The 25,165-nt window shown below is 33.3% G+C and overlaps 1 protein-coding gene across 2 annotated transcripts in view; it reads left to right on the forward strand.

Moving 5' to 3' along the window:
- LOC119632368 (cysteine-rich motor neuron 1 protein) overlaps window positions 1–20,928 on the forward strand; it is a 103,275-nt gene extending 82,347 nt beyond the window's left edge. For both annotated transcript variants that reach the window (XM_038025233.1, XM_038025234.1), the window contains exon 3: window positions 19,616–20,928. In XM_038025233.1, the coding sequence (XP_037881161.1) occupies window positions 19,616–20,727 (1,112 nt within the window). In that variant the 3' untranslated portion in view covers window positions 20,728–20,928. The remainder of the gene's footprint in view (window positions 1–19,615) is intronic.
- The last annotated feature ends 4,237 nt before the right edge of the window (window positions 20,929–25,165 follow it).

Consider the following 25,165-nt stretch of genomic DNA (forward strand, 5'->3'; position numbering starts at 1 on the left):
GTTGTTGTTGTTGTTGTTGTTGTTGTTGTTGTTGTTGTTGTTGTTGTGATCAAGCAAGGTCGAATCCATTGTTCATTTAAATTTCGCGAATTGAATCTTCTTATGTTAATATCTGGTGTAGTGTTCCCGTCCGTATAAGCTTATGGGGCAAAAATCAAATTTCTGACATTAAGACCGATCGAAAGATCGAAATTCAATATCTTTAAGAAGAGCTGCGATAACCTTCATCATAACTTATTGGCTTATTGAAGACCTATCTGGCACACTTATTTACGACAAGCTACAGCTTTCTATTAAATATGTAAATTGATTTATATAAATTTATAATTTTGCATTCATAATTTATATAATAACATATACACCATACCAGACGAGTGGTACAACGAGTCATTTAATTACACTTAATTTGGCGAGGAGAGCCACAGCTTTCTTAAAATATGATGAATACGCATTGCTGTGATATTAACATGTTCTCGAGCTCTCAAGCGAGAGTTGAGGTTGAAATCCTGCTCATTATTAATAAAACATGAAAGCAAAAAAAAAAAACAAAATGAAATCATGACGTATCGCTGGCAAGTAGAAAAAGAAGTGAAAAGAAAAGAACAACAAATGCGCTTCGTCCTAAATTAATAAATTTACTTGAGTAGATCGCTCTGAGGGGTTTAACGTCTGCACCTGGCTTGATGTCGTAATCAGACGGGTTGCCTACAACCATATCCACTCAATTAAGTTAAGTGATCATCCCCCAGGGGGACAGACAATACCCTAATAAGGAGGCCTCTCTTACCTCGAGGTGCGCAGATGGTTAATTGTGTCTGGCCATATGAACCGCCACTCTGGTATGTGGTGAGGCATATCATCACCCGGGATGGATGGATATGGAATGATGAAAACCGCAGCCACCACGATACTCCCTGAAGGGCCATACCCAAGCAGTCAGGGCTCACAAGGATTGAGTGATGTACCTTCGAGCGCACTTTTTTGATACATCATATCAACCCCCGTGAGCGGGCTTCTGACCCCCGTGGTGCTTAAAATTTGTCTACAAAGCCTTTAGCCTTAGTTTGCGCTGTGTATCACAAATGCAATACGCCATTCTTGCCTTTGGATCCAACCATACAGTCCCGGTTAGCCAATTCCTGACTACCTTTCTTCAAGATATATAGTTATCAGGCGTATCATCCGGCATGACCAGATTTCCATGCTCTCACTAATTACTATATCGTAGTACTTATGCAAACCAGCTACCATTGATCTGGTTAGATATTCCTTTATAGTAATAGTTTCTGAGAAGATATATAAAAACCATATCCCCGTGAACCCCTAAAACCATCTACCAGAAAACTCCTCGCCGAGTTACAATAGCCAATGCCTTAAACTCTTCTTCGCCGGTCGAATCGTTTCCGGAGATCACCACTTGGAGGTGAGAGTTTCGGCACTTCTATGCTCCCTACAGAGCATAGTTTATCACCCCTTATTTGAGTAGATATGATATCACGTTAGGACATAAAATAAAATATTCAGAATGCAAGGCGTTACTTATAATATTTATATTTTAGAATGTCGTTTAACGCCAGGCAAATCGCTGGGAAGAGCTCGACAATTACTGTCAAAAAAAAAAAAATTCTTTTCTTACATACATTGTCGATATAATCAAAAAAATAGTAGGCGCCATAAAAAGTTGTCGCCAAGTGGCGAAAAGAACTAAAAATTCATAGGTAATGCGGCAATGCGATAAATTTAATGGAAAAAATTTGCGAGTGTCCGGATAACAGCCTTGGACAAGAAAGTAATATCTCGAATAGATGTATATTGTCAGCCGTTGGCAGATCAATTAACTTTGCAGATTTCGTAAGAGGCGAGATTGGTGGATGGATTTAATTGCGTCAATTCAGCAATTAGACTGAAGATAGCACATCGGGTAAGGATATTTCAGGGCAGACCTAACGAAAATTAAGTTGAAACCTCTCATGAACCTCATTAATGCTTTAGCTCTATTAACGCATGCCTATGTTTGAAAATGACGTGGCAACTTAGTCTCTCGAAGAACACCTAACTATTCGAAATTATCGAGATTTTTGCGAAAAGAAATTGCTTACGGAATAGGACGCCGAGATTGTATTTTATATATGTAAAAAGGCACAGTTCCTTGCATTTTTCTTTTATCCTAAAGAATAAAAAGTTTTTGTATACCATCTGACGAAGAGACGAAACAATAGATGAATGATATTAATTTAGTGCCGTCAACAAACAGAAAAATTTTTGAATATAATTTATACTAAGGGCATTTTGAGAAAACATTTTTTTATTTTCTTAGTTAAAATCAATCTCAATTCCTTGAAATTATGTTGAAATCTAGTTTACTAAGATAGGAAAAGAAACTTCATTTCTTCGGCACATTTTTTTTTTTTTTTGTTCTCTTGATTATAATATAAAATTGGTCCTTGCAAACAATAGGATATAAAGCATAGTAACAGCGTGAAAACTCTACACAAGAAATGCTTATCATCTGGGATTATAGTTGGACCTATGAACCTATAATAATTTAGATGCGATCTAAGTGCTGATGTTATGAAGTCATATGATTTCAAGAAATTAATGGAATTACTCTCAGTGTGTACATGCACTACTGACAAAACAGGGAGAAAGTCGTAAGCGAATTGCTATTATGCAACGTAAGGGCTTATTGCCCCATTGAGTCCGCTAAATATCATCTGTGACATGTCAACGCAATCATATACGCAACTGAATGAAAGAGCGAAATTAATTGGAAAAATACTACAATTTTTTATTTGAATATTTCATATATAAAGGTCTTTTCATAAATATTGTACATTATCGAAGCATTATATGTACAAGTTTCTTTCCAAAATACGTTAACATTTACAAAAAATAATTATTATAATATAAGAGAGAGAGAGAGAGAGAGAGAGAGAGAAAATTCTTCCCAGTTATGGCATACAACTTAAACAATTCTTTTCATTTTCTTACCCTTTCTTTTCCTTATTGTTGCCTATTAATTTTTCAATCATGTTTTTCAACTATCAAGTTAAAAGTAAAAGACTCATTACTTTGAATAATAGATTGATCAGTTAAGTTATTATTTCATTAATATTGCCACTGGGAAAATTACGTTCGTTACCAACGTACTTGGCACTTGTGCGCATACACGCAAACACTTGTACATATAAATGCGAATTCACTCAAAAAGGAAACAAAACGTATTCGTCTTAACGCAGATGTAAAAACTCAATTGAATATTTAAAAAGCGTTCTAATCTCATTATATCACTTTCTACGCCTGGATTCACGTATGTCTGTCTATTTATTGATCACTGCAGACAGAGTATTGTAAAAACGGACAGCGATGGCAAAGAACAAGTATGTCTTGTGGTACACATGATACACATACATAGAACGAGTTAGTGGGAATGTTGAGAAAACCGAGGACTTCCATTCAAGTATTTGTTAGATGTCTATATTGCTGTGTAATGTGGAGGCTGAGATACCTTTTTTCTCCTATAGAAAACTTGTCTCCGTGGTATCCATGATTGGACACAAAAATTCCAAGTCAATCTCCCGATACTTATGTGAGTGCCGCCAGACAACAGTAAGAAGTCACAAATGTGATTTTCGATGCACTGCAATAATATTGTCGACCCAATGCGGTTTGCTTAGTCGTTATAACACTATCAGTAATAGTTCGCTAAACCGATAGCAAAAAATCACAGTCCTATACAGAGAGCACATAAGAAAAAAGCTTCTTCATATCATTCTTTTCTTATGAAACATGCGACGATGATTCCCGTCGTCATGGAAGCTTGAAAACTTGTTGGTAGTATTATTGTGTCGGGTCATTTTAACTTACCGCACATTACGTGGTGTTGCAGCGATAATTTCCGCTACATGGTGCTTGTCATGATATCTGATAGAGCCAATGTTTTTATCAAGGAGAGAGTTCATTGTGCCGCCATCACGTACTAAATAGTACTGCCGCAAATCCATAATATGCCTTTCACAAAAGTTTTTTAACTGATAGCAAATTTAATTTAATCATTGGCGCTAGAAGATTATGATCTGACGCGGGATATCTGCTCCTGGTAAAATACTGGCTTTACTGGTACATACCTGAAAAGTATACAATCTTCACCCCGTGTTAATGCAAACGGATTTTATAAATTTGTTAACTCAAAAATAAGAGTCTCTCTCTACATTCCCTGCATTCATATTATATATCTTTAATTGGTCTTGACTCCTATAGAGATTTTGAAATCTTGAATCCTTTTGCCGACTACTTCCAGCGAACTTTTCTTACGGTTGATTCTGATTCTGTCGTTAACTACCCGTACCAGATAATTAATACTGTTTCGATTCCTGACTTGGTCATTTCTGAGTATAAGGTATCAAAAGGTTCAAGTTTATTAAGGTATAGCTGCGTCCCAGGGCCAGGACTTTTCTCAAAAGTGGAATTTTCCCGTCGTCTTGCAAGAGCAGAATTTTTAATCCACTGCATAAATGTTCAAGTAGACGTGTCGTGGAGAACTATAACGGCATTGCTAAGTTGAGTGATTGACCAATCGTGACTGTCTCTCTCCTATAGATGTTAGTTTAATTCAATAGAATCACCTGAAAAGCAATTCTTGCTTTTTGCCCTTAGCAACTCGGGATGGAGTCCTCTACTTTACTTGCCGCCTTATAAAAATAGATTGCTTTTTCTAGCTTTCTCTTCACTGGAAAATGAAAGGTTTATCCAAGATATTTCATTCTTAGTTAAGTGAGTAGATGGTATTATTAACTCTTTTATTTTGTTCGGAGAGATTAACTTCTCAATATCGCTAACAGTTTTTCGAGAAATTTTATTTTCATAAAACTTAATCAGTTTAGATATAATTATGAGCTTTCCAGTCCGCTCAGGATGTTCTGGAAAAATCTAAATGATATCTTCAAAAAGTCCAAGTGGGTTAGTCCAAGAGACCCATCCACATTATCATCGAAACCGAATATTCATGGCCACCAAGTATTGTTCGGCATACGGTGGGATCAACAAAGTGTGGTCAATAACGAGCTGCTGAAACCGAAAGAAACTGCTACTGCAGATGTCTGCCGATATCAGTTGAACAAATTGAACGATGTATTGTTGCAAAAAAGACAAGCAATAGGGATTAACAGACGCAAAGTCATCCTCTTGCATGACAACACTCGGTCACACGTCGCAAAAGTGGTCAAGGATACACTGCTGCCGCTCGAATGGAACCGTGGGTGTATGTATCATTTGGACGAGATAGGGCATTTCTCTATTAAACTTTTATACGCCTGTGAAAAATATATATAAATCAAATTTCAAATCCCCAAGTTGCACTTCTTTTAGCTACCGTCAAGGAATCACGTCTGTATTGATACTTCGGATATACTTATTAGTACAGAAAATCTGAGCCAAATTTTAATTTTTTCTCAACTTTTGCAAACTCAGCAGGGAAAGGAATTTGCATATAGACGAAGGTTATGGCAGAGAGCCGAAAATCTCTTTGTGCGAAATCTCCGCCGCGTATTTCTAACTGTTACTACTAGAGCGGAAATTTTAATAAGGACCTAATCTTTCAGTTACATACCTGTGTATTAGCTTTCCCTTTAAATTTACCATCTTCTTACCATAGTCAACTGCGTGCATGGGCTTGAGAGCGTATAAGTTTTTCAAAAATCGATTTTTTTATTGACTTAAAGATTTTTTATTAGCGAACGAATACTTTGTTTTTGGCGAAAATCGAGCTTTCTCACTCGAATACGAGCCAGCCGTAAAAAATCAATATTCTTAAAATCCGCTATGTATGTCGGTAGATTTCAAATTTTGCCTAGTTATGCTGCCTGCCGTAGAATCCCTTGAATTGATAATGCTTTGCGGAAATGATTTTGACTTGCATTGTTGTTAATATTTTCCAGGAATAGTTCTTTTTTACATGTAAATATGGTGTCGCCGAAAATCATCATTTCCTCCATTCAAAAAACAAGTGTGCAAAAACCTTTGTGTTGGCTGTAGTATTTGTCAACTATCTTAAGAGTAATGCTGCCTTCTAAATTTGAAATTATGGATCATGTTCTAATTTCTTTAAGAAAACCTAATTAAGGTGATAGAACAAACTTCTTACACATATTCTCGTATTTATTGTGATACTTCGAAAAATTTGTAATCATTACTTAAAAATTAAACGATTGCGCGGGCGATGTCACAAAAACCGCACATTCTTGATCATACAATAAGTATGTCTCAGCTGTCAACCAATAGAATTCAGTTTTAAGCTGCGGAACCATAACAACATTCACGTGCGTAATGCGAAAAATTTGCTAAAAATATTATTTCGCTTTTATTATTCGAGAAAATCCTACAAAAAAAAAAAGCGGCAATAGAATCCTTTCAAGAAAGAAAAATGTGCCTTGCGCTTCACTACAGAAAATTACTACGAAGCTATTATTGAAATTTAACCTCAATTAGTAAGTATTTTAATAGGTATACTGCATTGAATTTTTAAGCACTTCTTAGGGTTAGCTTTACGTAAACAGCACGACCTGCAATAAAATCCTTAGGATATCATTGTTGAATAGTTAAGGATCATTTAAAATGTAAAAAAAAAATATACTTTGATTTTTTTAACTTCTAAACTTCCCGCTCCCAGATGGTCAAGGACGCATCGATAAACAGGCGGACCTGGTCGAATCTACTGAGAATCTTATATGATCAAATATGCTTAGTAAGATGTCGTTTCTTTTCTTTTGTTCTCTATATTACTGTCTGTATTACTAGAAACTGTTCATAGTGTTATAGTTGCTCTTTCGGAAACTTTAGAGAGGCGGATTGAAACCGTTTTCTCCCTGCGAGTTAGCCTAACTCCAATTAACATACCAACTAAATCTTTTCTTCAATATATACGAAATTATGTAATGAAGTTTTTGAAATTTTCTTAAGAACAAGTTTATCCTTTATAGTCACTCTAAATGTGGATATAAGTGCTTTTTGCGATCTGTTATCATTATAGATATCTACAAGTTTAGCATCCAAAACTTAACTTTCGTTGTGAAGTTTTGAGCCGGCCAGGATACCAATCATAAGTGCACAAACAGATTCAACAAACAAATTCAGTAAAATTATTCTGCAGTTTACTTCAAACAAGCTTGCAAAAGCAGTCTGAACTTACCCTTTGTTGCTTTGCACTGCGAATAGTCAATAAGTAAATAAGTATAGCACGAAAAATAGGGAAAAATAACTACTATGGCAACAATATAAACAGTAAAGACATTCTCTTTAAATAAATAAATAAATAGAAATTTGACGAAATTTAGAAAATTCATTGAAATAGTTCGGGGAAGGAAAACATATTAATTTGTAAATTATATGATGACATCTCAATTTTCTTATTTCATTGCATTCATTCAGAAGAGATATTAGCAAAGGATTTACATAGTTTGACAACATATATTATTTTTATTTAAAAATGCGTTGAATTACATATTGATGAAATAATTAAATTAAGAATAAATTTGAGAAATTGATTTGGTATTAGTTTAACGCTTTACTTAAGTCGCATGATTAACATAATTGAAGAAAGCAGAAACATGACGAACTTTGCAAAGTTTTTTTTTTTTTTTTTTTAAACCTTGGAAAAATAAAGACTACTTAGAATTCTGTTACGGTTTATGTGTCGACACCAGTTCCATCTGTTATTTATATAGTCAGTCAGTAAATGATTGCATTGTTATGTTTTCGTATATATATATATATATATATATGAACTTCTTTATGTCGTTGTTTTCGTTCTTGCGATGTGAAATGCGAATACAGCCATCATTGAGTTTAAATGTATTGTATAAATAAATATAGTGTTTAGTGTTTTTTTCTTTAGTAACGTACTGTTTGTTTCTTTTTTGTTGCCGTTTCTTTTTGCTTCCTGCATTTTTTTTTTTTTTTTTTTTGTTTTTAAGGTAATACGTGCCGGCATAATTCGATGCCATTGTTGAGTGTATTTATTTCTCGTTGTTGTGAAAAACTAGTCAACTTTGATATCGGTAATCAAAAGGGTTCTCAATAGATGTATTCATTGACTTTTTAATATATGAAATAATAATATTAAAAATATTTCTCTCGTTACATTACAAAACTATGTAAAACTGTCTTATGTCTTATTGAATTTTGATGGCATAGTAATGATATATATTATATAGCGCATGAGTGATATATTAAAATTTTATTCAGTTTTACACTCAACGAACAACAACTATTTATTACATTCATTCTCCCAATGAAGAAGCTCGTAAATTGAGCGAATCATATTCATTTTCAAAGTTAGTCGTTGGCCACCAAGCGAACGAAATTTATGTACGAAAACTAGTGGATATTCATTCAACAATGAATGAACAAAAAACATATGAACGCTTTAAGATAAAAATCACGAATATATATGAGGTCACTAGAACATAGTTCTGAATGGATGAATTTAAAAGTCTAATAATTCATTAATCGTAAGTGTAATGCCGTAAATTTTATATAAAATATTTTGGTAAGAATTGCTGTTCCGAATTTCGCCCAAGGAAAATATCTTGTCTTTGTCTTACATATTTCCTTTTTTTTGAGTTAGCTTTCAGATATTTCAACAGACCTGAAAAATGTTGAAATTATTTTCTTCCTAACCTTAGAATAAACGTCTGGAAAGAAAACGTACAACACTGTTGATAGTAAATCAATATAATTTATTCGTAATACCCTTCAGGTTTTTTCTTGTATTTGGGCACCTTCTCGGCCGATGTCCCTTAAATCTATCAATATGATGTTAGTCAAAAAGAATTTCAGGTAGAGCACGACGGCAGGAAGAAGTAATATGTGGACGTTCAATTTGAAAGTGGAAATGTTTTTGAGTGGAGGGGAAATCGCTGCAGGTAGTCTGAAGAACAATTGTGCGACTACGGAACGAAATGCTGTCGATTGCATAGTATAGTCAACGCAAATGCTGAGTTAATTGAATTATATTCGTTTGTTCATTCGTTACTTTGCGGAAAAATCGCCGCGATGAGGATAAAGAGTTAATAGTTTCTTCTTGTTGTGGAAGACTTAGAGACCCACGGCATAAGATGGTTAGTGGATTGTCATGCACCTAGGAGGCAATAATCGACTAAAAGTAGCAGTAAGGTATGTCGACCGTTTTCCACAGACATTAAAAATCTTTGGCGAAAAATAGTAGCAGTCTTTGATCCAGGGTGTATGGAAAATGTAACTGTAATTGTATTAATATGCCGTCTACAGTGTTGCTTATGCATTTTCAAGTGCCTCACAACTGTAGATTGGATGGGAAAAAGTATGTAAGAAATACGTACATGTTTACATTTATATTTTTGAAAATGTAATGCAAATAAATATATGCATGATGATGTCTGCGAAAGTAACAGAAAATCTATACATATTAAATTTATTCTCTCATATATATATACAGTAGCCCAATAATGTCCACATACAGTACGAATAACTAAGCCTTCCCTTATTAAAAACTGCATTTATGGGCGCAGGGTCAAACATATTAACCTTGTTTATTAATGGAGGTTCTTTTGCAATGTGGCTATAAAAATCATTGGATTTTAAAAAATTTCGCACGGTTTCGGAATCAATACTAATTGTATTAAAATCTTCTAGCCCTTTTGCAATAACGAGAGCATAAAGTTTTGGATTCACTTGTTACAATTCTGATAATATTTCGTTTTCCACACTTTGTTGCTTGGCCTGATCGGTGCTTATTGTTTGCGGTATGTGTGTTACTAAAATTTTTTTGTACCGGTTTGTACGGCAACACCACTATTTCCAAATGTTTTCGCTATTTCTTCCCTCCAAGTTTTCCACCCTTCTTGACTTCGTAATCACTTTTCTAATCTCTTGAGAAATTCCTTTACTTTTTGATATATTTTGTGATATTTTAAAGGAAGGAAAAAAAGAAATTTATCTTCATTGGCAAACTATTGTTCGCATGCACTAAAACAAGTACATAAACTAAGTATTGTTAACTATGTAATGTTTTTTTTTTTTTTTTTTTTTTTTTTTTTGAAACATCGAGTGATGTGCTTTCACTGTATGAACACTGTATGTACTGTATATCGTATTTTGGCATTGAAGTCCATTTCTTGTTTACAACTCTATCTTAAGTCGAAAGAAAAAAAAAAAAAAACCTTCAATTGTTATATATATATACGTAGGTTTTTGTTTCTTAAGATATATATTATTTGACCTTTAACCCATAAATGCAATGTTTAATGAGGTGAGCCTTAATTTTTCAATACTGTATGTAGACTTTATTCGGTTACCGTATGTGTCTTACCATTCATGACTTAAGTCATAACAGAAGGGCAAACTGGAGAATCCGAATATATATGACAAATATTTGCCGTCACTGCCACATCTACATTTAGTGTAGTATAGTATACTAAATCTATATAAGGTCACAGTGTGAGTATATATGTGTGTGTTGCCTGTGCATTTAAGAATGCTCGCATGCGGTTGTATATGTAAATGTGAATCCATTTTATCTATGACTTTTTGCCTGCGTAAGCATATGTATACGTTTTAGACAAGAGCCCTACGTAGTAAGCCACTTTTCATATTAATGCAGCCATAGTCAAATGCGCTCTCTTACACAATGCATACACCTTTAATTTTTCTTTTTTTTTTTTTTTTTTTTTATTTAATACATCAAACATGTGTACATAAATTTATAAGTCTTTACTAATATGAGTATATATGTAAATATGTATATATATATATATGTATATAAATGTACACTGACATCCACAAGTATCCACGTTCAATTCTATTCATGTCCTTGTTTGTATGTGTGTGCAAATAATAGTTTGAGCAGAAACAGGTGCAGTTGTGTATATTTCACACTATCATTATATGTCTTTTGGTTCTTTATATTATGCGGCGTTGTTTTATGCGCATTTTCCTGTCCTCCACTTGGTTATGTTTCTTCCTTTTTTTTTTTTTTTTTGACACACACATATGTATAGTATTCCCGACAAAAGCATATTGTAAGTTTATTGTCGCTCAGTGGTTGTTTACATGTTTATTGTCAGTATTGTAGAAAGGCTTTATTTTCTCCTTTTGCCTGTCTGCTTGTCTGTCTGCATATGTTGTTTCGTTGTTGACATTATTATTATGTTGATGACTTCAATTGTTATTGCTCATGTTGTGTTTATAGCATGAATGCATATATACGCATACTGTGTCGAACATGCAAGAGTCTCATGAAAAATATCATAAACCATGATTGACAACAGTTGTCTTTTTAACATATTTAAACATTTATTGCAAAAACGCTACAGTAGATTACGAAGTAAATCGTTATTTTTTTTATATGACGTTTATAGTAATGATATAAATCATTATTTAAAAAAAAAAAAGGAAAAAAGGCAAAGCGGTAAATGTTTCACGCAGGCATATAACTGTTTTCATTGTGTTATAAAATAAAATGAAAAGAGGAAATATTTAGTAAAAAAAATATAAAAGCAATCAAGCCAGACCTGGAAGAAGAAATCCTGTATTACCGACCGACCTATCATTATAGATATAAAGATAACATCAACCTTGCTGTTAATATTCACCAATAGCTGCAATAAATACATGAAAATGAACTAATTTAGTTCGAGCATTCATTTGATAATTGATCATACCAAGCCGAGAAAACTCTCGAATAAGCCAACAATGTTATCGTGTCAGTTTAAAATTATTCACCTAACAAGGGATGCACAATACGCACCAAATCCGAAATTTTTGCATAATTGCCTGATAATTGTCAATGATTGTCTTTAACGAAGCAATGAATTCGATGGCAACCATTGCCATGTTTTGACTTCTGAAAATAGCATTGTGTTAACGATAGCTTATTTTTGTTTTAGTAAAAACTTTTGGAAATATTGCTTTTTGCTATTCGTTATCATTGATCAAAGACATGCATTGCACGTGTTCGTGTTCGTCTCATATTAACGTATTTTTTTTTATATAATCAGTAATTCGCAAATAATTCTCGATAGTTTTTAGTGAGCAAATAAACACTATTAATCTACACTTTAGAATACTAATATAAAAAATAAATAAAAATACATAAAACTTCTATATATAGCCATATTCTTGTCGAAAAACATCAAAAGCTCGGTTTTTTTTTTTTTTTCTGCACTGTAGTGATTATATCTTTTCACAAATCACTTTATCTATTCGCCATGTTTTTTTTTTTCGCTCTTTCATCAGGCGACATAACGCCGATAATTTACAATCACGGAAACTTCACCATCCCCCCCGCCCCCGCCCCCGCCACCGCTACGGTACTTACCACCAGTTGCCAAATTACGGCCATTGTAATTATCTTGATGAGCGTACGATTAAATATTTTGCAAAAGGACTCATGTTGGCGTAAACACTTCATAACCGCACTCAGAAGATGTGCAGATAATTAACGGACAGAAAACGATAAATGTAAGGAAATCATGGTAGTGACTATTTTGATTGTGCCTTTTCTGCCAATGCGCGCTAGCACCTAACCTCTTATTTGGCTTAAACTTATGAACCTACTGGCCCTATAGGGTGACGTGAGTTCGAATGCTGGAAGTAAAGGACACCTGTCCGTTCATTTCACCACACAAATAACAAAATCATTTTCCTAAGTGAGGAGCCCGAAAACCTAATCGGAATATAAATTACACCGAGAAAACTTGAGTGCTCGTTATCCACTTTATATGGCAAGCTAGGGTTAAGGCTAAGAAATTTAACATTGACAAATAGGATTTACTTACTGAAAACCAAAAGAGGCGCGAAGAATGTTTTTAACAAAAAAATTTTATATTCTATATTAATTTACTAACTACTCTGAAGCTTTCAATAAAAATCAATAGAGAGAGAGAGAGAGAAAAAAGATTAGTTTGTAATGCAATATTTTTCCTAATTAAATTGCTAGCCACATAAACATTTATCCCAAAAATTCATACGTTTGGTTTAAAGGAAAACCGGTAAATAGGATTTTTTTATGCTAATGACTGTCAACATTAGTGGTGGAGATAATGCGTTAGTGAAGATGCCTAGTGGGGAATAGGTGCTGCTGATGTACATAATAGCACAAATTGCAAATAAATGCTGATAAGCTCTAGCAAATAAATCTAATTACTAAAGCGTTGGCAAAAGTAAAATTCGAATAGCAATTTATTTATCTTAAGTTTAACCGGTTCTTATAGGATTTAACCAAACATTTATATGCCAGCTTTTTGAATTTCCCTCTCAGCCTTAATCACTTTTGATAAAGTGAAGCCGGAGCCAACGCGTTTCAAAATAATCCAAGTCATTATAAGGCATTATATAAATTAGTTTGAATTCAATTTAAATAAAATATTTGCTGTTTGCTGTTTGAATACTTGACCGCAACTAACTTTTATTTAAAACAATTCCCTTAATTGTGTTGTTTACTTAACAACTTATAGTGTGAGAACTTACTTCATTGGAGACGAATTATTTAAACTGATTGAACTAGTAAAGTGACCAATTTGATCAACGTATGAACGAAAAGGAATTTTAATAGAATGTACGTTGACCTCTCTCTCTCTCTCCTCTTAAAAGAACAATTGCTCTGGCTCGTTAGTTTAGAAATAAGAGAGTTAAGTAATTCTAGCTATCGTTCCCCAGTTTTCCCTGAATGACTTTTCCGATTGGTAATAGACTATCAATATTATGATCTTCAGGCATTTGTGCTTTTTTCGCCGTTTTCCCATTACTTTCTAAGAGAGAAAACAAAAAAAGAAAAAATGGTGACTATAGTCACGATATCTGGAATGTAACAAATAATATCGCCATTTTATCGTACGATATCTACGAGTGCAACTGACTTGCTATTGTTTAAATGCATTTCTTTAATTATTTCCAAAGTGTTCTCCTTTCTGCGACCTTACGTTGCACCTCTAACCAAGCCTCTACCGGCTTGGAGAATCTTGCTTCTGAAAATGAAAATATTTTTCCATTTATAGCTATCGTTTCGTTATAGAATTTAATGAGGTAAGTGTCACTTAGGTTCTAAGTTCATTAGTGTGCAATTACAAGGTTTGGTCTCTATTAAGTTGGGGACACATGTCATATTGAGACTTTATTGCAATTCTTACATTTCTTTTTGATACCAAATATTTTTTAATACAGACTAGAATTTCATCGAATAGAATTTCATGTTAGTAACCATTTTGTTAATTTTTACAAGTTTTACCATTATTCAATCACATGACTCTATTTCTATTGTTCGAATACTTATAATGTAGAGGAGGCAACTATGACTATGAGCGGCTATCATAACTTCCCTAAACTTGAAAGTTTACATATCCGGTTTTATAGGGATGTCGAACTATTTCCATTTCATTTTTAGATAGGATAAAAAAGTTCACAATTTCTGCTTTCGCCCAATGTATGGCATATCGTAGGTGATCTCGTAGTCTCTTCTTATATGTTGTCTAATTTATATGTTAATTTGTTCACTAAAGAATATTTCGTGTTCTCGCTATTAACACATCTCGCAGTCATTATAGTACGAGCTTGGATCGACTCATTTTCAAGTTGACCTAATACAATTTAAAGATCTTTTATTTCTAGGTGTGAGATATCTTAGATGCGTTTTTTATTTGTTATTGTGGCTAATGTATGAATGCATCTGAAAACTATATATAGAAAATACATCTTCGAGTACAGTGACTGATAATAGCTGATGATCGACAGTCTCTTTGACTGTGGTAACCTAAGCAAAAATGACAACAATTCACGGGCTTAGTTCTTCTTTCCGCCTCTCTTCGCGATAACATCTCTTGGCTAGCATTTAAGCATTGAGAAAATGGTCTTCGGGAAGATTACTTTTTACGCGACAACGATGACCACATTCATTAAAGGCTCTTATCTACTCTCGTTATCGGCCTCGTCTGGCATGAGGTCGGGGACACAGTAAACGTACTTCTACGTATAATAGGCTGGGAGTATAAATGAAATCTCAAAAAGAGATTTTTAATTACTCCAACAGCAGTGAAACAGTAGCCATGTCCTTAATATTATAAAAAGGAATCAACTTTTTGAATTATTCTCGTGAACTGTATATCAATCATACGCATATTTCTTAACATCGGTACAAAAGTTTTGCAGTAGAGAGGTGGTTAACTTATATTTACCTGAAAGTTTATTGCGCGTGACCTAGTAAATCCTTGACATTCAAGAGAACCCTGTTCGTTATTCGCGAAGTTCAAAGCTATGCATTTTAGGTGGAAAGAGAAAGCTTAGCTTACAATGATACCGCAGTAATTGAAACCTAGAGTTTAAGCAACTTGCTTCCGTAACTTGAAGTTGTTTTTGTTTTCTTTTTTACATATTTTACATTTTTACAATATTTTTGAATTATTTTTTTTTTTTGGATCAAATGCATTTAATTTTTGAGCAATATTTTTCAATGCCTGCTTGCAAAGATTTCTTGTATTCTTCCTTTTTTCCGCATACTTCAATTTTCACTTCTCTATCTTTTATTTTTTTCTGTATTTAAAAAAATCACATATATCGAAATTGACAACAAAGATAGCCTGCAAGCTTCTTCCCATTTTATGAACGAAGTCCACATTTATTCGGCAGAAGAAAAACGAAAAGTCAACCTACAATGATTTTTTTTATTCATTCATTACATACTTTGTAGAAAAATGTCGGAAAAAGGAAAAAGTTTTCCGAAAAATGTCGAATATTTGTTAGTAAAAATTGGGACATTTGTTGTCACCGGAAGTTTTTTGGTATCATTTTCTTTTATGATTCTTTGCCACTTTTGCAATATTATTGTCGTCTCATCGTTATGCGATTATCTACTCAAAAAATATGATATCTTAGCGGGCTGTAGAGTAAAATAATAGCATGACAATATCTATTTTTAGTTACTTGGTTGATGCATTAACTGATTTTTGGCTAATTGATAAAAATGTACGCAGTCTGAATATGTTAGCGCGATGAAGCATAGGCTTTCGATCGACAATATAATCGCTGACCAAACTGACCGTGCAGTCGACCACCAGTTGTGACTTATACCGCAATGCGCTCGGCATGACGTTCAATCTGCTCTTTTGGCATCGCCTAGCTGTAGCTGTAGTTTTATGCCACATGGTTATCTTACTTTTGTCCACTTTTCTTTACTTCTAACCGCCTCGCAAAATCATGAATCAATTACCTTTCATTAGGCGTGCACAGCTAAAAATACAAGCCAGCATATGCGAGAGTAGTGAGAGTTGCGAGAGAAGGATTTCCCTTCCACATTTTCTTGAAAGAGCTCTTGTCATCAATAAATGTTTAAATCCTTCGTTTTAAATGCGTCTGTTACAAATTCACTTATTGTCAATAACTAATAACGAGTGTAATGATGTTTAATAATTTAAGTAGGCAGTTATGTGGGACAGAAGGTTCCCTATGAATTTGTTGTAATGAAAGTGAAGATTGTTTGGGTATGTGTACTTATTTTTTGGTACCCCGGTCGGCTGTTGCTGCCAAAATTTGCATTCTTTCAATTTGCCAAAATTGATTCGGCCACAAGCGTCACTATACAATAAGAAGAATTCGTTTTTTTTTTTTTTTTTTGTTCATTTGATGCCTTATGTGCCAAGACAAACTCAACTTCAAAAGCGTTCAAAATTAATTGACTTTATTAATAAAATTGTTTGCCTATATATTAATTTTCTACAACTAAAATTATATAAAATTGCTTACTCGTAATTTTTGGGTAATGAGCGCTTAGCGCAAATTTAATGCTTACATTTGTTTTTTGAAGGAATGCAAATGCAGCATTTTTGCACTTGTGTCACTTGCTTTTGTTTTTCATTTCATCTTTTCGTTTTATTTCATTTTTAATTTATTGATGGTCGCACTCTATATCGTGCATACAATACAATAGAAATAATTAGTTATCGGAATAATTCGAACAAGAAATACCGATTCGAAGATATCGTTTGCAGGATTTAAGAAACGTTTAAGAAAGACTGCAGATCGCATTCCTCTATCTTCAGCCACTACTCTTAGCTATTTGTTAGCCATTATTGTCATTTTCTTCCTTACGTATTATAACCTAACTTTTGTTCGATGGAGACTTTGTTGTGTTTGTTGTTTGTTATTTGTTCTATTCAATTAGTCGTGAAGTAACAGTCTAACGTCCTGACGATCACGTATAGCAATTGAATGTTATGATGATATGTGAACAGTGAGTAATGTATGTTTGTTCTATGAATGCAAAAGGGCATACCGAGAAAGCAAAGGTATCGAAATAGATCAAAAAAAATTGACGGTGGCGAGCATTTATCCCGGAATCCACGAATGGTGTACACGCTTCAGTGATAGTCGTAAAAACCCAAATGACGGCAAACACATTCTTCGAAATACGCAATAGTTGAACATGCCCCCAAAGCCGAGTGTGAATTCGTCAAAGGTCAGCTAAAATTTTCATCGAAATTAGTATAAGTTGAATTGGATGCCTGCAAAAAATCAATTCACCGCATTTGAATCGAATATTCGAGTATTGAAAGATCGAATTGCGCCTTGTTGCCTATAAATTAACTGTAGGTAAAAGGCATAAGTGTATCAAAATTCCGATATTAACCAGCAAGCGTTGTATTCCCTTAATTAAGCGCCGTGTCACATCTCCCTATTCGAGAAAATGCATTGGCCGTCGTAGAACATAGTGTTTCCTTTGATTAAAAAATAAGATAGCCTTCTGCGTGTTCAGTTCAGCGTTTGCCACAGCGTGAGTAAAGGTTGTGTCCTTCCACTTCATATAGTTATGAGCAAGTGTTGCCACCAGAATGTATTATATAAGAAGAGATCTGCTTTCTTCAGAACGCACATTATGTGGTACATAGATCGAGAAAGAGGGAAGGGAACGGACCATATTAAAATTACTCGATAGTTCACTTTTCTTAGTCTACGTAATAATCTAAGTCAACTTAATCAAAGCGTACTTAATTTTAAGCATATGTTCAACTATTTAAAAATAACTTACTTCGACGAAATAGTAAGAAACGGCGGCGACACTGTAGACATTCTCCCGACCCATCATCAATTTAATTCGTTCTACGGAACACGCCTTTTTTTAGTGCAAACATGAATTTTCACGAAATGGAAAAAATCATTTAATATATAGTACCTGCCTATAAATGGAGTAGTAGTGGAGGGCATTTTAAATGGTATGGAGTCCTGTCTAATTGGCGAGCATTTGAGTGAAGAATTTTAATTCTCAACCAAACGCAAACAAGCTTTTGTAAATAAATAGATAAGATGCTTAAAGTAAATTATGGAAAATTCCTTACGCTCTTCTCGATATTGCAAGAAATGTGAATGAAATCAACTTTTTATACTTTACTTATGGCGAAATCGCAGGCGAAAAAGTGTACAAGTCATTAGTCGTAGAGATGATAATCAAGCTTTAATTTTTTTCCAAAATTGCGGAAAGTTTTCGGATCGCATCCGACTTCATGTCTACCCGGCGGTTGTCTTGATGAAGCTGCATTATCATGTTTTCGTTTATAAATATTTCAAAGAAATCTGTATTAGAGGGACTAGAATCCAGCAGAGATGCATTTGACTCAAACGTTGTTGTTATTCACATATTCTAGAAGATCTAAAGCATTCATTATACCAAAAAGCCTTTTTTTTTTATAAAAGTATTATTATTTATTAACGAATTAAATATAACATTCAATAACAACAACAAAAAAGTATCTAAGCTCTTGCCTATCTAAACTCGTTTAGCCATTGTCTTGATTATCCTTTTCATTCATAATCACTGTCATATCTTTATTATTCATAAATTGTTATTGAATATCTAGCTTTTACTTTTAATGTAAAATTTAGTGTGTAACGATATGGGCGTGCTTCTTTCACTATTTAAGCGGCATAAAGCGTCAAATTGTCTATACAAATTTCCATCACAAGACTGGTATCAGAATCGATGTAACTGAACTGAATTAATATTGAAATGCTTACAAATGCATCGCAAAATGCTAATAAGCGTTGACTGTCAAAGCGTGAATGAACAGTAGCGTTAGGCAAGCATAAGAGAAATCTAACAGTAGCAGCAATAGCTTCGTTGTTCAAATTATTGACAAGTGCTAGATACTGGATGTTTGCTTTTGGCATTGTTATTTGAAGTTGATATTGCAAGCACATAACGATAATGATAATGACAGTGAGGCAGGCAGACAATGTTAGGAATCATTCAAATGTAAAGATGGAAAAGAACAACTGCAACAAAAATGTAATATTAACGGCGTGAATGTGTTGTTCTTCTATACCGTGGCAATTGCGATAATGAAAGTTGCATTAACAGCAAGAGTTTCGTTGCTAATCAAATTTTTTTAGAAAGCAACCAAAGCGTATGTAAGAGATTGATTGTAATGTTTTTCACGTTCCCTTATAAAAATTTTCACTTCAATATAAAGTGCGTTTATTTAAGTTACTATTTTTAAATGATTATGACAATGATTATGACAATTATTTTCTTAACTAATTTGTCACTTAACTAATTGTTTTTCTCTTATCGCTTTAAAATATCTTCATTTTTTGATAGCCGATCATATACCACATCCTTGTGATACAGTAAGTTGTCCATCCTTATCGGACTTAAGCTGCCCTAATGATAGTGAAGAGCGGCCATTTTTGATGCCATTTACCTCTAGCGCATCTTCAAATTCTTCTGTGGTTATCAATGATGAACTTTTTGCACAGTGTTGTCTAAATCAAAAATGTATGTGCAAAACTTGCCATATACCCGATTGCAACGAAGCGGGAGAGGTGGTTGTGGAACTATCACCAGAATCTATGGACACGCCTGGAAATTGTTGTGGCAAATACGAGTGTCAACTTGAACCGAATTGCACCGAACATCAAAATACTGACAGTTACTGGTTGACAAACTGTCAGCGTTGTAAATGTTTCGCCGGTCAAAATATATGCCATCAGATTTGTGATGAAAATTCGAGAAAATCAGCCATTTGCCATTCAAAGAATCTTAATAAGTTCTTTGAAGACGGTGATACCTGGAAGGATGGCTGTTCCGAATGTGAATGCATTAACGGTGAACCGAATTGCGTGATCACATTTTGCCGCAGCGTTGGTTGCCCTCCGCATTTACAAGTAACGCAAAACGACAGCTGCTGTCCCATATGTTGGCCCGAAGGTATACCAATGCCTAATGGGCGGCTGGATTACATAGACGAAGAGGATGGCGATGAAGGTAACGAATCCGACAATCATTACGATGAAGATGAAAATATACCTATGGGAGCAATTGGTACAGATGATTACCTGGATCGAAATAGCAATGAACTTTTGCCAGATATAGTTTGGAACATAACTAATCGACCATCTAAATCTGACAATTTCACCACAACAGTATCTACTGGCTCGCCCAGCAGCACTCCTACATCTGATCCTTGCACGAAAGAGGAAACCCCGGCTGCTTATCAATTGTACCCTCAAGTTGTAGAGTTGATGCGCTACAATCAACAAAACGATATATTATACACTATAATCGCTTTACTATCAATATTGGTTATTGTCTTGGCTGCTTGGAATATCCATTTAAAATCTAAGCAGCGTTCCTATAGACCGGTATCAAATTTCGATGATAATTTTAATAGAATGTCTTCTAATATTAAGAAAATGAATGATTACGTTTAAAACTAATTTCTGTTAAAACTTATGACAACAACAGTTAATTCAAAACAAAGCTAAGCTTAAAGATTAAATTAAGTTAATCAATATTACATTTTGAAATGATTTTTTTCATCATTTACAAATATTTTGTTATAAGAAGAAAATGTTTAAATCATACTAAATTTGAAGGCAGTTTGCACATTTGTTTTTATAAATCAAAAAAAATAAATATATATATATATATATATATATATATATATATTGTTTTAGGATGTATTTTAAGACAAAATTGTATCTTAATTGGTCCACCATCGGAGGTTAGTGATAAATTCAATTTATCATTCCTTTTGTGCAATAATAATCAGAAATATCCATCAAACATCCCGTTCCTGTAACTAACGGATAATACTAATCTCTAGTAATCTCTCTGTTCAATTCTGTTCGCTAGTAAAGTCCTAAATTACTTATTGAATAAACAAGCGAAAGTATATTAAATTTGTCAAATGCTTATCACGCGAATAGAACACCATCACAGACCGCATAAACTATATGCAAACTTGATCGGTGCGAAGAGCGAAATTTATTTAACTATTTCCGTTGAAATAACAATAACGAACTCAAAATTATCAAGAGGGAAAAGCAACTTATTTTTTGAATTTTTCCTGATGCTTGAGATCGATTGAAAGCGTTTCATATATGCTCTTTTTTCGAAAAGTTGAAATTCGAATCATTTTCCATTACTCTATGACGTTTCAATTCGTTTCTGCAGAAAAAGATAATTAAACTTGTAAATCGTTCAAGAAATATTCAGTTTATGCGTTCGTTAGACATCAACACACGAAAAGGAAGCAAGTAAATGATAAGTGAGTTGAAAAAAATTTATTTTAATTCATATGAAAAATGAGCTCATTTTCTATAGCTAAGGATAAGGATCTCAATATAAAATATTTTTTTTATATTATTTATCAATTATAATAAATTTTAAAATAAAAATTTGTAAAATCTCTGAATTTTTTACAAAAATTCCTTCCAAAAAAGTATTCATTCATATTTTCCTAATCATAAATTATGTGAACAAATTATTAAATATATATATTAAACTCATAAGCACTAAGATATAAAAAAAGAAAAAAAAAACAAATATTCAGCGCGAGATGAAACGTTAACGAATATCGAAAATATATTTAATAATTCCTGCAGAGATAACCTGACCTGAGCTCAGTGCATTTGAAAACATTTTCGATAGAATCAGACATCATCTCATAAGAAAGCAAATAAGAGATTCTTGCGGTTTTTCCATAACTGAACGCAAAAGGCTAAGGTTATATTCGTGCTGTCATATAGTTTCAATTAGTTTCGCATTCTTTTGAGATTCTAATCGAATTTAATCATGTCTGTTCATCCCTTTTTCTTTTTTTTTTGATTTAAATCTTTTTAATGAAAATTTTTGAGTTCGCAAACATTGAATTAACGCAAATGCATTTCTAGCTTAGCTTTATAGATCAAGTTTAGCAAACAACGCTGTCCGTGCGTCATTCGCGTCATTTAAAAATTCGATAATAGTACTAAAAAAAAAAAAACAAAAACAAATCAAAATCTTTCGCAGATATTGACTTAATTTTCAATGGAAATAGTTACTCAAGTCATTAATAAAATTCATTAGAAAATTGATCGGGTTTTTCGAAAAATTTTTCCTCCTATTCATCAGGTTTATATGTTGTACTGAGATGGTGTTCCTATTTAAGATGCGTTCCACGGTTACTGTAATATTCCTAATTGTTTCTGTTTTGCACTTGAAGACCTTAGTATCTCAACGTGAACGCAATCATCCTTAACAGGAAATGTTTTATCGATTGCTTAATTTAAGCGGCACAATTCAAAAGCGATTTTTAATTTTATAATTTCTATGTGATATTTGTATTATACATATTAAGCAAAAGCGAAAGCGAAAGCGAAAGCAACATTACTAATTAGTTAATATCAAATCTGTATTAGTAACTGTAAAAGATTATTTAATGTTATGATATAGGTTAGGATGTGAAAATGCAAGCTCTTAAAATAAGCTGATAATTAAATATAATATAAAAAATTTTCTCGTGTATATATATAATTGAAATATATATATATTTGTAAGTTTAAGCATCAGTACGAACATGGAATATTAAATCAACTTCTACTTGTTACACGTTCGCACAATCATTATAAGAGTGAGTCCTTATATAAGTAAGTCCATTTTATAAATTCTTTAATGGCTTTCATTTTTAAATTTGAAAAATAATTTTTGAAATATTTACTAAAAATATTTTTAAAAAAATAAAGAACCACTATAAAGATCAATTTTCTATTCCTCTTAATATAACTTTTCGAAAAGTAAGTACTTGCAGATTAAAGTTTTATTATGCTTAAAGCACTAAAGCATTATGTCCGGCGTCGGAAAAAAACTAAATCCATATTAGATCATCCAACTGGAAATGCAAATCTACAGTGGGCCTATTAATAATAGACCACTAGAGATATGAGGTATATGAACGACTTGAACGCTTATATGGTGAATATAAAAAAAAACTAAAGAAACTAACACATATACAATCGTAAGCAATAAGTCTTTTATTGGAATTAAAAGCCTATCAACGCATGTTTTTGAATTTTTAAGAATTCTTTTTCTGACTGAAATTAATTTTATTATGTAACAATAACAATAAATAATGATAAACCCACTTTTTCATATTATTTCAGCTTTAATTTTTTATGTTTATATCTTTTGATTAAAATTTATTAACTTAATTGAAATTTTGAAGCATTTTCGATTTGCTAGAAAATCGGATATATACATAAACGTGTGAATGGAATCGGATGATTTTTTTTAAGTTTTTATTTATCAAACTCGAGCTTACGTACGTTTCTTTCGATTTATGTTAATCCGCAAAAAAAATTACAAAAGCTTTACCGTTCGTAACTGCCTTCCTCTTACTTATCTCTTACTTACTCTTCTTTACCCAAGTCATCAATCTTCTTGGAAATGATCGCAATTATAACCGACGATGAACTGCCACATGATTTGAAGGATGAAAACATCATCACGCAATATTAAAGTAAACCTGGAACTGGAGAAATCATTCCTATTAATGTTGCCATAATTAAATGTTATTTATATAAAGAAGACGAACATTACAACTATTTAGATTAAACCGAATATATTTTAATACCTATGCAAGAAAAATTAATATTTCCAACTTTTTGTAGCCTACACCATATATTGAATTAGTGCCGACATATGTAACTTCTAGAAGGGCTTAACACGGACTCACCGATCGTTTTAGAAAATGATTCTGATTCGATCTAAGCCTGTCTGTCTGCCTGTCCATGTGATGTCTGGCCATATAAATATTGTGTTCAAGCTATAGGCTGCAATTTTAGAGATGTTTTAATGAAATATGATAAGTTGACGTATTTTAACCGACGTTATTAAAAGTGGGCCGGATCGGTCCGCAGTGTACATAATGTTTGGCGTTGCCCGACTATAATATTCTTACTTGTTTTTTAATTACAAGTCATTAAGGGAGATATCTGTATGTAGATGAATCGCGGTGAAAAAGTGTGAATGGAGAAATGCAGCGTAGCGCCACGCAAGGAAGTGTATACCCGATCGGTAAGTGCTATGCCCTTACCATTACGATTGAAGATACGCACATATGTGAATCATAATTAAAGCATAGCCTACCACACTGAAAGTTGGGTTCAGATATGTCGACTTGATAATACAATACACGCATACAATGAATACAATACACGCATCCTGTATAATATACATGTTTCATGTCGTACATTTATACAAGTACGATAAGATCGCAAATCAAAGAAAAAAATTAAAGTGGACCTATCCAGCGATAATTGTATAATCGCAATTTCGAAAGAGGGACGAACAGATTGGCGTAGCCGAGTCTATTCCTTTATTCATGCCGGTGTACAAAATATATACCCTTAAGGACATCCAATTTACCTTTCATTCGGCAAAAACGCTTAGCAAATGAGGAACCGATCCTGAGAAGATGACATTTTTTTTGTTGAAACCCGTAAAACAAGCCAAATCTGGTTGCCCAACGATATCAATATGACTGCATATTCCCTTTCTTTCTCAACAAGTCCTATATATATATCGTTTCGACAAATTATTTTACATCGGTTAGATCCCCATATTACCCCACTACAGAGTGTGATTAATTCAATTTTGTAGAGAAACTTTGATAAAACATATACAGTAACTCGTCGATGCCACAATGTATATAATTAGATTAAATGGAAAGGCTTGTTGGGATTGTCATACATCAGTAACGTGCTGCTTAGTAATGAAAGTGAACCCATAACCCACAACCAACGTTACCAGACTCAGTATAAATCGCAATCTTCGCCATCAATACATATCAGAGCATATGTATTTATATATTATTTACTCAATATAAAT

The sequence above is a fragment of the Glossina fuscipes genome, unplaced genomic scaffold (assembly GCF_014805625.2).
Source record: "Glossina fuscipes isolate IAEA_lab_2018 unplaced genomic scaffold, Yale_Gfus_2 1, whole genome shotgun sequence".
Lineage (NCBI taxonomy): Eukaryota > Metazoa > Arthropoda > Insecta > Diptera > Glossinidae > Glossina > Glossina fuscipes.